This window comes from Coregonus lavaretus, assembly GCF_964263955.1.
Source record: "Coregonus lavaretus genome assembly, contig: HAP1_SCAFFOLD_1729, whole genome shotgun sequence".
In the NCBI taxonomy this organism is placed as follows: domain Eukaryota; kingdom Metazoa; phylum Chordata; class Actinopteri; order Salmoniformes; family Salmonidae; genus Coregonus; species Coregonus lavaretus.
The window spans coordinates 43-16,779 of record NW_028163522.1 but is presented as its reverse complement, the minus strand read 5'-3'; the positions used below and the strand labels follow the sequence as shown (position 1 = coordinate 16,779).

General features: G+C 42.0%; 1 protein-coding gene across 1 annotated transcript; it reads right to left on the bottom strand.

Annotated features, from left to right (window-relative positions):
- Nucleotides 1-1,014: 1,014 nt before the first annotated feature.
- On the bottom strand, nucleotides 1,015-15,123 carry LOC311118027 (sodium/potassium-transporting ATPase subunit alpha-2-like; the record flags this gene model as incomplete). The annotated part of the gene is made up of 14 exons (XM_084192909.1): nucleotides 1,015-1,043; nucleotides 1,370-1,461; nucleotides 1,835-1,936; nucleotides 2,147-2,277; nucleotides 2,639-2,784; nucleotides 3,107-3,230; nucleotides 3,913-4,067; nucleotides 4,181-4,349; nucleotides 5,353-5,503; nucleotides 5,929-6,065; nucleotides 9,388-9,563; nucleotides 9,815-9,924; nucleotides 13,155-13,234; nucleotides 14,989-15,123. Coding segments are annotated over 14 exons (1,737 nt in total), but the record flags the coding sequence as incomplete, so codon positions are not given.
- Nucleotides 15,124-16,737: the final 1,614 nt, after the last annotated feature.

The following is a 16,737-nucleotide window of genomic DNA, read 5'->3' as shown; positions in this document are numbered from 1 at the left end:
CAGGCTTTATTTGCAGCAGTATTCTCTGTGATAACCAGAATGGTGTACTGATCCGTGCAATAACAGACCAATTGACTGACAGACAGACAAACACACACACACACACACACACAAATACTGTAAAAACACACATACACTGAGTATACAAAACATTTAGAACACCTGCCCTTTCCATGACAGAGACTGACCAGGTGAATCCATGTTAAAGCTATGATCCCTTATTAATGTCACTTGTTAAATCCACTTCAATCAGTGTAGATGAAGGTGAGGAGACGGGTTAAAGATGGATTGTTAAGCCTTGAGACAATTGAGACATATGTATATGTACCATTCAGAGGGTGAATGGGCAAGACAAAAGAGCTAAGTGCCTTTGAATAGGGTATGGTAGTAGGTGCCAGGCGCAACGGTTTGTGTCAAGAATTGCAACGCTGCTGGGTATTTCACGCTCAACAGTTTCCCGTGTGTATCAAGAATGATGCACCACCCAAAGGACATCAAGCCAACTTGACCCAACTGTGGGAAGCATTGGCGTCAACATGGGCCAGCATCCCTGTGGAACGCTTTCAACACCTTGTAGAGTCCATGGCCCAACGAATTGAGGCTGTTCTGAGGGCAAAAGGCGGTGGTGCAACTCAATATTAGGAAGGTGTTCCTAATGTTTTGTACACTCAGTGTACACACACACACACACACACTAGCAGCATTTGCAGTGGTAATGTAGGCTTATTTTCAGTGGTAATGTAGGCTTATTTTCAGTGGTAATGTAGGCTTATTTTCAGTGGTAATGTAGGCTTATTTACAGTGGTAATGTTGGCTTATTTTCAGTGGTAATGTAGGCTTATTATGTAGGCTTGTTTGTTATTTTCAAAGACAAAATGCAATTTGTAAGGTAGTTTTGTTGCGCATACAAAAGCTGTGTTCTTTGCTTACCTAGACCTTGCATACACACATACTGACTCATTCACATACACGCAGACTCAGAAATTCAAACTCACAATAATACTTTTCTGAATGTTAATAATATGTCTCCAGTTCCACCCAACCTATAAAAGAGAAAGATTAAAATTAGTCAGACAAGAATGATTGTATTAGACAACATCATTATATACCATTATCTCTTCCTCTTAGTGCTTCAATATGACAAAGCCCTTTTAACTCAGTGACTGATCCCCAGCACATCAATCTGATTTATTAACATGACTGATTAACATGAGCGAATAACTGTCATTATGAATTATCTTTTGTGAATCTCTTGATTTGTCTCCTCCTTACAGAACAGACACTCAGTGACAGACAATGCATCTTCTGTGACTCTCAGTGTCCGTCTCTCTATGTCACCTATGTCTTTCTATGTCACTATGTCACCCACCTCCAGGATACCTCCTGATGATGAGCTTGCGGACCTCATCATAGATGAAGATGAGGAGACTGTAGGGTAGAGCACAGAACCACCAGGAGACCCTGAATGAGAGAGACGGAGAGAGAGACAGAGAGTGAGAGAGAGAAAGAGACGAGAGAGAGTGAAACAAGGGAGGAGTGGTTGTTGGAGTTCATTGTAAAATCTATTCAGATTCACACTGAATCATTGGGATGATATGAGGGTGTGATATGAGAAAGACATTTGAGGGATTTGTTTTGGAAGTGTTTAGGGTATTGCAGAGTGGAGACGTGTGTGGTACTGACTTCAGAGGAAACAGTTCATTGTAAAATCCATGGAGTTGAGGGTGTGATATGAGAAAGGCATGTGAGGGACTTAGTAGTTTTGGGGTAGAATTAAAGACAGTGGTATTGGGGATGGGATGTCCTTGTTTTTAGGGTGCTGTGTTGTACTGACTTCAGGGGATACATGCGGAGGGCGATGTCCATTCCTGGGCAGTAGGACAAAAAGGCAGCCAAAGCAGTCTCAGCAAAGAGACCAAAGATCAGGATACGATTCCTGTTGAGGAAATGGAGATGGGAGAGGTGAAAAGAAGAAAGAATTGGACAAGACGCATTTAGATTTTTTACAAATACAGTACATACTTATACAAAGTAAAAATCCTATTCCCTATATACAGTAGTACACTACTTTTGACCAGAGCCCTAGGGGCTTTGGTGAAAAGTAGTGCACTAGGGTGTCATTTGAGACTTCGCAGTTTCCACCTACTTCATGCCCTGCTGAAAGACAGAGTTCCTCCTGGTCTTGCAGATAATCACATCGGCCCACTGCACAACCACGATGCTCACAAAGAACGAGGTGTGACAGGTGAACTCAATGATCTTTCGCTGCTCGTAGGTCTGTGTAAAGGAAACACGTCCTAGTATACTTACAACTGAAAAACTGTTTTAGTTGTCAATAAAAAAATAACCACTCTGGTACTCTTGATGCTTCCAACAATTTAGATTCATTCAATTGTTAGAAGCAACAAAATTACCAGTGGGCTGAATTTATTTTATTTGATTGACTACATTTTTGTATTTTGTATTTTTATGGATGACACTTTTCTCCATGCACCTAGTAGTATGTCAAGGTGTGCAAGTTTACTTTCAAAAAAAAAAAGCTTGCTGTGGTTCCATACAGCTTGCTGTGGTTCCATACAGCTTGCTGTGGTTCCATACAGCTACAGACTGTATGGATATGTTAAACTCTCTGTCTCACCCATTGCTGTCCATAGCTGTCCTCCACCTCGTTGTTAGCACGGTCGTCCCATTTCAGACGGATGCCCAGGAGGGTCTCTGGCCAGAAGCCATTCTCAGCCAGGATCACAAAGTAGGTGAAGAAACCAGCCAGAGCCTGAATCATACCTGGAGAGAGAGAGACAAGTCCATCAGCACAATATAATATCTGTTTCAATAACTGGCATGAACAACAGAGGGCAAAAATACAAAGAGTGTGTCCCAAGTGGCACACTATTCTCTGTTAGTGCACTACTTATGACAAAAGTAGTACACTATATAGGGAATAGTGTGCCATTTGGGGGACACACCCAAAAATGGCTTATAAACACAAGGCTTGCATCCCAAATGGAACCCTATTTCCTATATATTGCACTACTTTTGACCAGGGCCAATGATAGCGTGCCATTTAGGACACAGAAACACGGATGAGCCCGACAGGTATTCTGACCTATCTGTCCGTAGGCCATGCTGATCAGTCTGTCGTTCACCAGCTTGTCTGTCTTTGGGCACCTGGGCTGACGCTTCATGATGTCACTCTCAGCCGTCTCATAGGCCAATGAGATAGCAGGAACCTGTAACCAGAGACAGGGTTGAGAGGAGAGGGAGTTAATGAAGAGAGATGGAGAGAGAGAGAGAGAGAGGAGTTTGAGACAATGTATGACAGAGAACAATGTGACAAAGCTATAGGTTCCGTAATAAAATAGCCCTGACTATTGGTTTAAGGCGTTACCAGTGAGGCAACAACAGGGCAATGTGTGTGAGTTAAAGTGGAAAATGGACTTAACCCAGTGTGAGACTAGAGTCCTCACAGCAGTGGATACAAATCCAATTCGCTTTAGAGGATTTAGCAGAACTCACCCTGACCCAGGGCAAGGTAGTGGTGAGTTATAGATTGAAAGGTAATGTATGATCAAGCTGAGAGAACGTCTGCTTGTGACTGAGTGTCAAGGAGTGGAGATATGATGAGTGGAGATATGAGGAGTGGAGATATGATGAGTCTTTCAGTGCATATAAACTGGAAAAGGAAAACTGCACTCGCTGAAAAAGTCTTTCAAATGTAATGTTCTTTAGCAGCAGAAGAAAAGTTCAAACAAATGGACTGCTAAAGAACATTACAACTTTAAAGGAACAAATAAAGTAGTCCTGGACTAAAAAGCACTCTCAATTGAGATTCTCGCTTTTAAATCCAGGACCAATGCTTAATCTGTGTCCGGGAAACGGCCCCAGAGACTATTTCAGTGTGTGGGTCCTCACCATGTCTGTGCCCAGGTCGATACAGAGGATGGTGACGGTGCCCAGGGGCAGGGGAATGCTGGCGAGGATGAAGAGGAGGAAGGGGCTGATCTCTGGAATGTTACTGGTCAGGGTGTAGGCGATTGACTTTTTCAAATTATCAAAGATCAGACGACCTGTTTGGGATTGAAGAAGAACAGATAGATTAAGTTATTTCACTTTCTTTCTTTCAATCTTTCCTTCTTTCTCTCCTTCTCTCCCTTCCTTCCTTCCTTCCGTCCTTTCTTACCTTCCTCTACTCCTGTGACAATAGAGGCGAAATTGTCATCCAGGAGGATCATGTCTGCAGCCTGCTTGGAGACGTCAGACCCAGCGATCCCCATGGCAACCCCAATGTCAGCCTTCTTCAGGGCAGGTGAGTCGTTCACTCCGTCCCCAGTAACCGCCACGATTGCCCCCTAGAACAAGAGAATTCAGAGTCAGAAAATAAGAAACATTTTAGTTGAAAAACTGCTGTGAATGGGAGATAAATGCAGTGTTTCAATGCTTTTCCTCCCACTGTAAAACTTAAATTAATAGCCAGGGTGTTTATTTGCTTAAATCACTGAACACAACAGGCGCTTATTAGAGACAGGCTTATATTTGAGTTAGGCATCTAATTCCTTAATGCACACAGCTTTTGCTCATTTGCATAGTTAATTGTTTAATTCCAGCATTCACTTCCAGCATTTTAATCAATTTCTTAATTCCCTGCAATAATGTGTTATCTTTTACACACTGTCACGTTTCTTTTGTCTTAGTATGCCTCTATTTTGAAAAACTTTAACTTGATAGAGTAATTATTATCCTATTTGACTGTGCATTTTTTACATTTGTAACTTTCGCCACTAGAAGGGTCGATCGGCTGTTTTCTGGGGGTCTGTAGTCCCGAACTTGTTGACTGTTTTTGTGCTTGCCCGTTAACTAGCAGTTCTCAGCTGCTCAACAGTTTCTTACTGGTGATAAAAACGGATGATTGACATCATTTTTTTTGAGTCATTACTGAATTATTTAATGTAAAAAAATCATAGAACCTCGCAAACAATTCATGATAATTCATGGTAACCACGTAAAGACTTAATTTAGACCCAGCGTTTATTTGAAACAGGCGTTTATTTGCTGAAATGTGTGCAGTTACCCAGCTATTGTTAAAAGAGACAGCGGCTGTTTGAGACTCTGCGTTTAATTTAAGTTTTACGGTGTGTCAATTCTGGAGCAATTTTCCCATCAAATACTTTTCTATAGGGATAATAGCTCCCCAGTATCTAAGTCTGAACAGGATAATAGATTCAGAATCCCTGACTCATGCTTTCATTATAGAGACTCAAATACACACACCCGCACACACACAAGCGCACACACACAAGCGCGCACACACACACCCACACACACACAAGCGCACACACACAGACATCCTTTCACCGTTCTCTGGCAGCCCTCTACGATTATGAGTTTCTGCTGAGGTGATGTGCGGGCGAACACTATCTCAGTGTGGTTCCTGAGCAGGTCATCCAGGTACTCTGCGCTCATGTCCTTCAGGTCCCCTCCGTGCACCACACAGGCCTTGGCATCCCTGGAAGAGACACACAGACACCAGCCCCCAGTGAGAAACCACACAAATACACAGATACACACACAGGCGCGAACAGTCACACACACAAGCGCTCACATATGCATACACGCACGCACACACACACCCACGCACAAACACACGCACTCTCTGGGAGAGAGACAGATACAAGCCAACATATTTTTTTTGTTACGTTTCGTTTATTAAAAAATGTGAAACAAGGTACACATATAACATTATGCACGTGATCAAGAATCATCTAGGATAAACACAAAAAAGTAAACAACTTATTTCCATTGTGGTCTTCTTTCATGATAGCATTTGTCAAGTTTGGCATGCGTAGCAAGGTAAAAAAGCAGAAGCTAAAATTTTATGACATATGAGAAACAACAACGTGGAAAGTCATACATACATACACATACACACACCTGGGGTTGACTTGACTCAGGGGAATAATCAGTCTTTCAGCGATGTCCTCCACTGTCTCGTTGCCCTCTGAGATGATACCCACGCCTTTAGCGATGGCTTTCGCGGTGATGGGATGGTCGCCAGTCACCATGATGACCTGACGGCAGTAGAGAACCATAAACATCATCACAACTATAAACACATCTTATGTCATCTATACCTGTCACCACATGAACTGTACTTGAGTTTTTTTCTGTGTTTTTGCTCATTTATAGACTTCCAGGAGATTCTATATACAGTACCAGTCAAAGGTTTGGAAACACCTACTCATTCAAGGGTTTTTCTTAATTTTTTACTACTTTCTTCATTGTAGAATAATAGCGAAGACATCAAAACTATGCAATAACACATATGGAATCATGTAGTAACCAAAAAAGTGTTAAACAAATCAAAATATATTTGAGATTCTTCAAATAGCCACCCTTTGCCTTGATGACAGCTTTGCACACTCTTGGCATTCTCTCAACCAGCTTCATGAGGTAGTCACCTGGAATGCATTTCAATTAACAGGTGTGCCTTGTTAAAAGTTAATTTGTGGAATTTATTTCCTTCTTAATGCATTTGAGCCAATCAGTTGTGTTGTGACAAGTATACAGAATATATCCCTATTTGGTAAAAGACCAAGTCCATATTATGGCAAGAACAGCTCAAATAAGCAGAGAAACGACAGTCCATCATTACTTTAAGACATGAAGGTCAGTCAATACGGAACATTTCAAGTACTTTGAAAGTTTCTTCAAGTGCAGTCGTAAAAACCATCAAGCGCTATGATGAAACTGTCTCTCATGAGGACTGCCACAGGAATGGAAGACCCAGAGTTACCTCTGCTGCAGAGGATGAGTTCATTAGAGTTACCAGCCTCAGAAATTGCAGCCCAAATAAATGCTTCACAGAGTTCAAGTCACAGACACATCTCAACATCAACTGTTCAGAGGGGACTGTGTGAATCAGGCCTTTATGGTCTGCTACATGATTCCATATGTGTTATTTCATAGTTTTGATGTCTTCACTATTATTCTATAATGAGGAAAGTAGTAAAAATAAAGAAAAACCCTTGAATGAGTAGGTGTGTCCAAACTTCTGACTGGTACTGTATGTATATATATATATATCTATATATCTATATATATATATATATATATATATATATATATATATATATATATATATATATATATATATACAGTGAGCTCCATAATTCACTGGACAGTGACCATTCTTTTGTTATTTTGGTTCTGTACTCTAGCACTTTGAGTTTGAAAGGATACAATGACAATGAGGGTGAAGTGCAGACTGTCAGCTTTAATTTGAGGGTATTTTCATACATATCGGATGAACCATTTACGAATTATAGAAGCTTTTGTACATGGTCCCCCCCATTTTCGGGCATCAAAAATCATTGGACAGTTTAACATAATGTAGAATAAAGTAATCATTGTTAATATTTGGTCGCATATCCTTTGCATGCAATGACTGCTTGAAGTCTGCGATGCATCGCCATCACCAGACGCTGGGTATCTTCCCTGGTGATGCTCTGCCAGGCCTGTACTGCAGCCATCTTCAGTTCCTGCTTGTTTCGGGACTTATTGCCTTAAGTCTCCTCTTCAGCATGTAAAATGCATGTTCAATTGGATTCAGATCTGGTGATTGACTCGGCCAGTCAAGGTTTTTCCACTTTTTGGCCATCAAAAACCCCTTTGTTGCTCTAGCAGTATGTTTAGGGTCATTGTCTTGTTGCGTGATTAAGTGCCGTCCAATGAGTTTGGAGGCATTTGGTTTTATCTGAGCAGATAAAATATTTCTGTAGACTTCAGAATTCATTGTTCTACTTCTGTCTGCAGTCACATCATCGATGAAGACAAGTGAGCCTGTTCCACTGGCAGCCATACAGGCCCAAGCCATAACACCCCCTCCACCATGTTTCATGGATGAGGTGGTATGCTTTGGATCATGGGCATTTCTTTTTTTTCTCCACACTTTTGTCTTTCCATCACTCTGGTACATGTTAATCTTTGTCTCATCTGTCCACAATATTTTTTTCCAGAACTCTTGGGGTTCTTTTAGGTGCTTTTTAGCAAACTGTAATCTTGCCTTTCTGTTCTTCAGGCTTATCAGTGGTTTGCATCTTGTAGTGTACCCTCTGTAGTCCTGCTGGTGTAGTCTTCTGCGTATGGTAGACTTTGACACATCTACACCTGCATCCAGGAGAGTGTTTTTGATCTGTTGGGCTGTTATCAGGGGGTTTTTCTTCACCATAGAGAGTATTCTCCGGTCATCCACTACAGTGGTCTTCCTCTGTCTACCGGGTCTTTTGACATAATTGAGTTCACCGGTTGTTTTTTTCTTGTTAATGATGAACAAAACTGTTGACTTGGGCATGGCCAGGGTTTTTGCAATGTTCCTGAATGATTGATTTTCATTTCTGAGCCTTTTGACGGCCAACTTCATTTGCATCGACACTGCTGTCTTCCTCATGTTGTCACACCCCAATAACAACCTCCAAAGGCAATAGCAACGTCTAGAATCATTACTATTCATCAACAGCTCTCCTGCATTCACTAACGACACAAATGAATACACCTGCCTAACGACACACATCTGTGAAGCCAATTTAACAAATACTTGTAGTACCTTAAAATGGTGGGACCATGTACAAAAGGTGCTGTCATTTCTAAACGGTTCATCCGATATGTATGAAAATACCCTCAAATTAAAGCTGACAGTCTGCACTTCACGCTCATTGTCATTGTATCCTTTCAAACTCAAAGTGCTAGAGTACAGAACCAAAATAACAAAACAATGGTCACTGTCCAATGAATTATGGAGCTCACTGTATATATATAGTATGTAATTTTTATTTTTACTTGACTCTAGTGACTCTGAAAATGCCCAGGTTTTCCAGAAATTCCAGTTGGAGGATTCCCGGATTTCCTAATTACTCCCTGCTGATTCCATGATTCTTCCAACCATGATTTCTGGAAAACCTGGGAATTTGTGAAAGTTACATTTTGTGTGATTGTTGTTGGTTGATTGATTGATTGGTTGGTTGGTTGATTAATTGATTAGTTAGTTAGTTGGTTAGTTGATTAATTGATTAGTTGGTTGGTTGGTTGATTCATGTATTAGTTCGTTGGTTGGTTGATTAATGTATTTGTTGGTTGGATTGCTGGTTGGTTGGTTGATTAATTGATTAGTTAGTTGGTTGGTTGGTTGATCAATTGATTAGTTGGTTGGTTGGTTGGTTGATCAATTGATTAGTTGGTTGGTTGGTTGGTTGATTAATTGATTAGTTAGTTGGTTGGTTGGTTGATTAATTGATTAGTTGGTTGGTTGGTTGATCAATTGATTCGTTGGTTGGTTGGTTGGTTGGTTGGTTGGTTGATCGAATGGTTTGTTGGTTGGTTTATTGTGCCAATGACCTTAATTCCGGCGGAGCGGCATTTCCCCACAGCGTCGGGGACGGCGGCGCGAGGAGGATCGATCATGGACATGAGACCCACGAAACACATTCCCTCTATAGGGAAATTGACCTCCTCACAGTCAAAGGCGAAGCCCCGAGGGAACTGGGCCGGAGACAGGGGCAAGTGGCAGAACCCTGAGGGAGAGAGAAACACAACAAATAGACAGGGACTCTTTTATTTATGTTTTATTTTTTGAAGGAGATCAAAAGTTCCGATGTTCTTTCGTATTTTATTGAGTTTTTATGATGGGACAGATGTAAGGAACAGATCGGGAGATGTGACATGGAAAGGAAGGGCACAGACAATAGCCAGGTGGCATGTGTGATCCGTATATAGCAAACGTAGGTTGAGTCCCAAATAGCACTATGTGCTGTAGTGTACGTACCTAGAACTCTTTCTCCCAGCCCTCCCAGCTCCATGTAGGCACTCTGGAAAGCTTCGATCCAGTTGGCGTCCATTGGAACCTCTTGGCCGTGGATCAAGATGGTGCTGCACCTAAGAGACATACAATAGGGGCTATTATTCACCTGTTGCTGTCAGCCAGTGAGATACAGTCCCTTCAGAAAGTATTCACACCCCTTGACTTATTCCACATTTTGTTGTGTTACAGCCTGAATTCAAAATGGATTCAATTCATTTGTTTTCTCTCCCATCTGAACACAATACCCCATAATGAAGAAGTGAAAACATGTTTTTAGAAATTTGAGCAAATTTTATGAAAATGAAATACAGAAAGATATAATTTACATAAATATTCACACCACTGTGTCAATACATGTTAGAATCACCTTAGGCAGCGATTACAGCTTTGCACACCTGGATTGAGCAATATTTCTCATGTTGGTTGTTGATCACTGCTAGACAGCCATTTTCAAGTCTTGCGATAGATTTTCAAACCGACTTCAGTCAAAACTGTAACTAGGCCACATTCAATGTTGTCTTGGTAAGCAACTACAGTATATATTTGGCCTTGTGTTTTAGGTTATTGTTCTGCTGAAAGGTGAATTTGCCACCCAGTGTCTGTTGGAGAGCAGACTGAACCAGGTTTTCCTCTAGGATTTTGCCTGTGCTTCGCTCTATTCCTTTTATTTTTACCCAAAAAAACTCCCTATTCCTTGCCAATGACAAGCATACCCATAACATGATGCAGCCACCACCATGCTTGAAAATATGAAGAGTGTTACTCAGTGATGTGTTGGATTTGCCCCAAACATAACGCTTTGTATTCAGGATAAAAGGTCCTTTCTTTGCACACATGTTTTGCAATTTTACTTTAGTGCCTTATTGCAAACAGGATGCATGTTTTGGAATATTTTTATTCTGTAGAGGCTTCCTTCTCTGTCAATTAGGTTAGTATTGTGGAGTAACTACAATGTTGTTGATCCATCCTCATTTTTCTCCTATCACAGCCATTAAACTCTGTAACTGTTTTAAAGACACCATTGGCCTCATGCTGAAATCCCTGAGCGGTTTCCTTCTTCTCCGGCAACTGAGTTTGGAAGGACGCCTGTATCTTTGTAGTGACTGGGTGTATTGATACACCATCTAAAGTCTAATTAATAACTTCACCATGCTCAAAGGGCTATTCAATGTTTGCTTTTTTTTGTTGCCCATCTACCAATAGGTGCCCTTCTTTGCGTGGCAATGGAAAACCTCCCTTGTCTTTGTAGTTGAATCTGTGTTTGAAATTCACCGCTCGACTGCGGTACCTTACAGATAATTGTATGTGTGGGGTACAGAGATTAGGTAGTCATTCAAAAATCATGTTAAACACTATTATTGCACACAGACAGAGTCCATGCACTTGACGTCTTTAGCACATTTAAACTCCTGAACTTATTTAGGCTTGCCATAACTAAGGGGTTGATTACTTATTGACTCAAGACATTTCAGGTTCATTTTTAATTAATTTGTAAACTTTTCTATAAACATACATTGAACAAAAATATAAATGCAACATGTAAAGTGTTGGTCCCATCAGGGGTGTAACTTTCACAGGGGACGGAGGGGACATGTCCCCCCCACATTCTGAAATTGCATTTTTGTCCCCCCCCCCCCCCCCCCCCCCCCCCCAGTTTTATCATTGGAATGTGATACAAACTGAGATAATTGAATGTTCATTTTTCTACCATAAGCTGCCTCCAACGTTGTTTTAGAGAATTTGGCAGTACGTCCAACCGGCCTCACAGCCGCAAACCACGTATAACCACGCCAGCCCAGAACCTCCACATCCGGCTTCTTCACCTGCGGGATCATCTGAGACCAGCCACCCGGACAGCTGATGACACTGTGGATTTGCCAACTGAAGAATTTCTGCACAAACTGTCAGAAACTGTCTCAGGCAAGCTCATCTGCGTGCTCGTCGTCCTCACCAGGGTCTTGACCTGACTGCAGTTCGGCGTCGTAACCGACTTCAGTGGCCAAATGCTCTCCTTTGATGGCAACTGGCAGACTGGATAAGTGTGCTATTCACGGATGAATCCCGGTTTCAACTGTACCGGGCAGATGGCAGACAGCGTTTATGGCGTCATGTGGGCGAGCGGTTTGCTGATGTAACCGTTGTGAACAGAGTGCCCCATGGTGGCAGTGGGGTTATGGTATGGGCAGGCATAAGCTACGGACAATGAACACAATTGCATTTTATCGATGACAATTTCAATGCACAGAGATACCGTGATGAGATCCTGAGGCCCCTTGTCGTGCCATTTATTCGCCACCATCACCTCGTGTTTCAGCATGATAATGCACAGCCCCATGTCGCAAGGATCTGGACACAATTCCTGGAAGCTGAAAATGTCCCAGATCTTCCATGGCCTGCATACTCACCAGACATGTCACCCATTGAGCATGTTTGGGATGCAGTGGATCCACGTGTACGACAGCATGTTCCAGTTCCCGCCAATATCCAGCAACATCGCACAGCCATTGAAGAGGAGTGGGACAACATTCCACAGGCTACAATCAACAGCCTGATCAACTCTATGCGAAGGAGATGGATCGCACTGCATGAGGCAAATGGTGGTCACACCAGATACTGACTGGTTTTCTGATCCACACCCCTACCTGTTTTTTTAAAGTATCTGTCACCAACAGATGCATATCTGTATTCCCAGTCATAGATTAGGGCCTAATTTATTTATTTAAATTGACTGATTTCCTTATATGAACTGTAACTCAGAAAAATCTTTGAAATTGTTGCATGTTGCGTTTATATTTTTGTTCAGTGTAATTCCATTATGAGGTATTGTGTGTAGACAAGTGACACAGAATCTCAATTTAATCCATTTTAAATTCAGGCTGTAACACAACAAAATGTAGAAAAAGTCAAGGGGTGTGAATACTTTCTGAAGGCACTGTATGTATTTACCATAGAGTTGGATAGAGGGCACCTCTATGTATCTTTGGCATAATGGTTTCTGTGAAAGCATGGGCAGTGCCATTATTATTATTGTTATTATTTATTTTTCACCTTTATTTAACTAGGCAAGTCAGTTAAGAACAAGTTCTTATTTACCAAGCTGCCCCATGGGACTCCCAATCACAGCCGGATTGTGATGCAGCCTGGAATCGAACCAGGGTCTGTAGTGACGCCTCTAGCACTGAGATGCAGTGCCTTAGACCACTGCGCCACTCGGGAGCACTATCTCCAAATATCTCTATCCAACTCTTTGGTATCTACCCATTGAGAGACACATTAGTTAGTCGGTTTTGATGTAAATAAATACCTGTCCAATATTCTTTCAGGTGCTCCCTTCATAACGAGTAGGTGGCCATTTTCATTGTCCTCTTGTTCATGAATGGACAGCTTTAAAAGGAGAGAGAGATGGTAGAAGATATGAGTATCTTTTTTTCATTGCTGTCATTAAATATTTGGTGGTTCAAAGGACTTGGATAGTGCTGTAGGTGTGTTTGTACAATAAATAAAACATTTTGGTTTATGCAGTTGTGTCTTTGATGTACAGTGGGGAGAACAAGTATTTGATACACTGCCGATTTTGCAGGTTTTCCTACTTACAAAGCATGTAGGGGTCTGTAATTTTTATCATAGGTACACTTCAACTGTGAGCGACGGAATCTAAAACAAAAATCCAGAAAATCACATTGTATGATTTTTAAGTAATTAATTTGCATTTTATTGCATGACATAAGTATTTGATACATTAGAAAAGCAGAACTTAATATTTGGTACAGAAACCTTTGTTTGCAATTACAGAGATCATACGTTTCCTGTAGGTCTTGACCAGGTTTGCACACACTGCAGCAGGGATTTTGGCCCACTCCTCCATACAGACCTTCTCCAGATCCTTCAGGTTTCGGGGCTGTCGCTGGGCAATACGGACTTTCAGCTCCCTCCAAAGATTTTCTATTGGGTTCAGGTCTGGAGACTGGCTAGGCCACTCCAGGACCTTGAGATGCTTCTTACGGAGCCACTCCTTAGTTGCCCTGGCTGTGTGTTTCGGGTCGTTGTCATGCTGGAAGACCCAGCCACGACCCACCTTCAATGCTCTTACTGAGGGAAGGAGGTTGTTGGCCAAGATCTCGCGATTCATGGCCCCATCCATCCTCCCCTCAATACGGTGCACCTCCATGCTTCACGGTTGGGATGGTGTTCTTGGGGTTGTACTCATCCTTCTTCTTCCTCCAAACACGGCGAGTGGAGTTTAGACCAAAAAGCTCTATTTTTGTCTCATCAGACCACATGACCTTCTCCCATTCCTCCTCTGGATCATCCAGATGGTCATTGGCAAACTTCAGACGGGCCTGGACATGCGCTGGCTTGAGCAGGGGGACCTTGCGTGTGCTGCAGGATTTTAATCCATGACGGCGTAGTGTGTTACTAATGGTTTTCTTTGAGACTGTGGTCCCAGCTCTCTTCAGGTCATTGACCAGGTCCTGCCGTGTAGTTCTGGGCTGATCCCTCACCTTCCTCATGATCATTGATGCCCCACGAGGTGAGATCTTGCATGGAGCCCCAGACCGAGGGTGATTGACCGTCATCTTGAACTTCTTCCATTTTCTAATAATGCGCCAACAGTTGTTGCCTTCTCACCAAGCTGCTTGCCTATTGTCCTGTAGCCCATCCCAGCCTTGTGCAGGTCTACAATTTTATCCCTGATGTCCTTACACAGCTCTCTGGTCTTGGCCATTGTGGAGAGGTTGGAGTCTGTTTGATTGAGTGTGTGGACAGGTGTCTTTTATACAGGTAACAAGTTCAAACAGGTGCAGTTAATACAGGTAATGAGTGGAGAACAGGAGGGCTTCTTAAAGAAAAACTAACAGGTCTGTGAGAGCCGGAATTCTTACTGGTTGGTAGGTGATCAAATACTTATGTCCTGCAATAAAATGCAAATTAATTACTTAAAAATCATACAATGTGATTTTCTGGATTTTTGTTTTAGATTCCGTCTCTCACAGTTGAAGTGTACCTATGATAAAAAATTACAGACATCTACATGCTTTGTAAGTAGGAAAACCTGCAAAATAGGCAGTGTATCAAATACTTGTTCTCCCCACTGTATATGTTTGTGTAGTAAATGGTTGTAGGGGGTAATTGTATACCTGGTACTTGTTGGTCGAGTTGAAGGGTATCTCGCCCACTTTGGTGTTTCTTTCTCTCATGGAGCGGACACACCCACAGGAGAGCTCGATACATTTCAACAGAGCAGATTCCGATGCATCGCCCGCAGTGTCTCTCTAAGAAACACACAGCAGTTAGAAGGATATGGCATGTAGAAGCAAACCGGATGGACATCATGAAACTGATCGGAGAGGTTGAGGGTAGAGGAAGTTCAGGAGTAAAAAACAAACAAAATACAATTATTGTAAAATTGACTGTGTCCATAAAATGTATATAGTATGTATAAGCTGGAAGTAGAGGCCTAAGCGTTGTTGTTCACTAGTTTACTCCAATTAGGGAAGGGGTGGTGGGGTTGGAGGGTAATAAAGGGAAATTTATTTTTTAAAAGGATGTGTATATGTGTATGTATATATACATATATATACATATGTATGTATGTATACGTGTGTATATAAATATATATATATATATATATATATATATATATATATATATATATATATATATATATATATATATATATATATATATATTTGCGAGAAGAAAAAAAACATATGGGGGATTGGAAGTGATGCAGACAATTACATTGATGGAAGTTACAGTCTATCTGCAATATTAAAGCTGATCTACCCCCTAAAAAAAAGAAACACATCAAACAGTCAGGGGGAGACAGTCTATTCACGTTGTCAGAATGGGTTGCTGGCTGGGAAGGAGACAGTCTATTCACGTTGTCAGAATGGGTTGCTGGCTGGGAAGGAGACAGTCTATTCACGTTGTCAGAATGGGTTGCTGGCTGGGAAGGAGACAGTCTATTCACGTTGTCAGAATGGGTTGCTGGCTGGGAAGGAGACAGTCTATTCACGTTGTCAGAATGGGTTGCTGGCTGGGAAGGAGACAGTCTATTCACGTTGTCAGAATGGGTTGCTGGCTGGGAAGGAGACAGTCTATTCACGTTGTCAGAATGGGTTGCTGGCTGGGAAGGAGACAGTCTATTCACGTTGTCAGAAGGGGTTGCTGGCTGGGAAGGAGACAGTCTATTCACGTTGTCAGAATGGGTTGCTGGCTGGGAAGGAGACAGTCTATTCACGTTGTCAGAATGGGTTGCTGGCTGGGAAGGAGACAGTCTATTCACGTTGTCAGAATGGGTTGCTGGCTGGGAAGGAGACAGTCTATTCACGTTGTCAGAAGGGGTTGCTGGCTGGGAAGGAGACAGTCTATTCACGTTGTCAGAATGGGTTGCTGGCTGGGAAGGAGACAGTCTATTCACGTTGTCAGAATGGGTTGCTGGCTGGGAAGGAGACAGTCTATTCACGTTGTCAGAATGGGTTGCTGGCTGGGAAGGAGACAGTCTATTCACGTTGTCAGAATGGGTTGCTGGCTGGGAAGGAGACAGTCTATTCACGTTGTCAGAATGGGTTGCTGGCTGGGAAAATGTTGTCAGGTCTTTCAGTATGGGACGCTGCTGTTATTGTAGCAGTTAGGAAGGGATTTTAGAGGTATTCGATTCAATGTCTGCTTCCCCAATATTATTTTTAAAAATGTTTAACCAGACACTCTTATCCAGAGCAACTTACAGTAGTGAGTGTATACATGTTCATAATTTGTTGAATTTTTTTTTGTACTGGTCCCCTGTGAGAATCAAACCCACAACCCTGGCGTTGCAAGCGCCATGCTCTACCAACTGAGCTACACGGGACTCTATTTGGCACTCTATTTCCTATTAAGTGCAC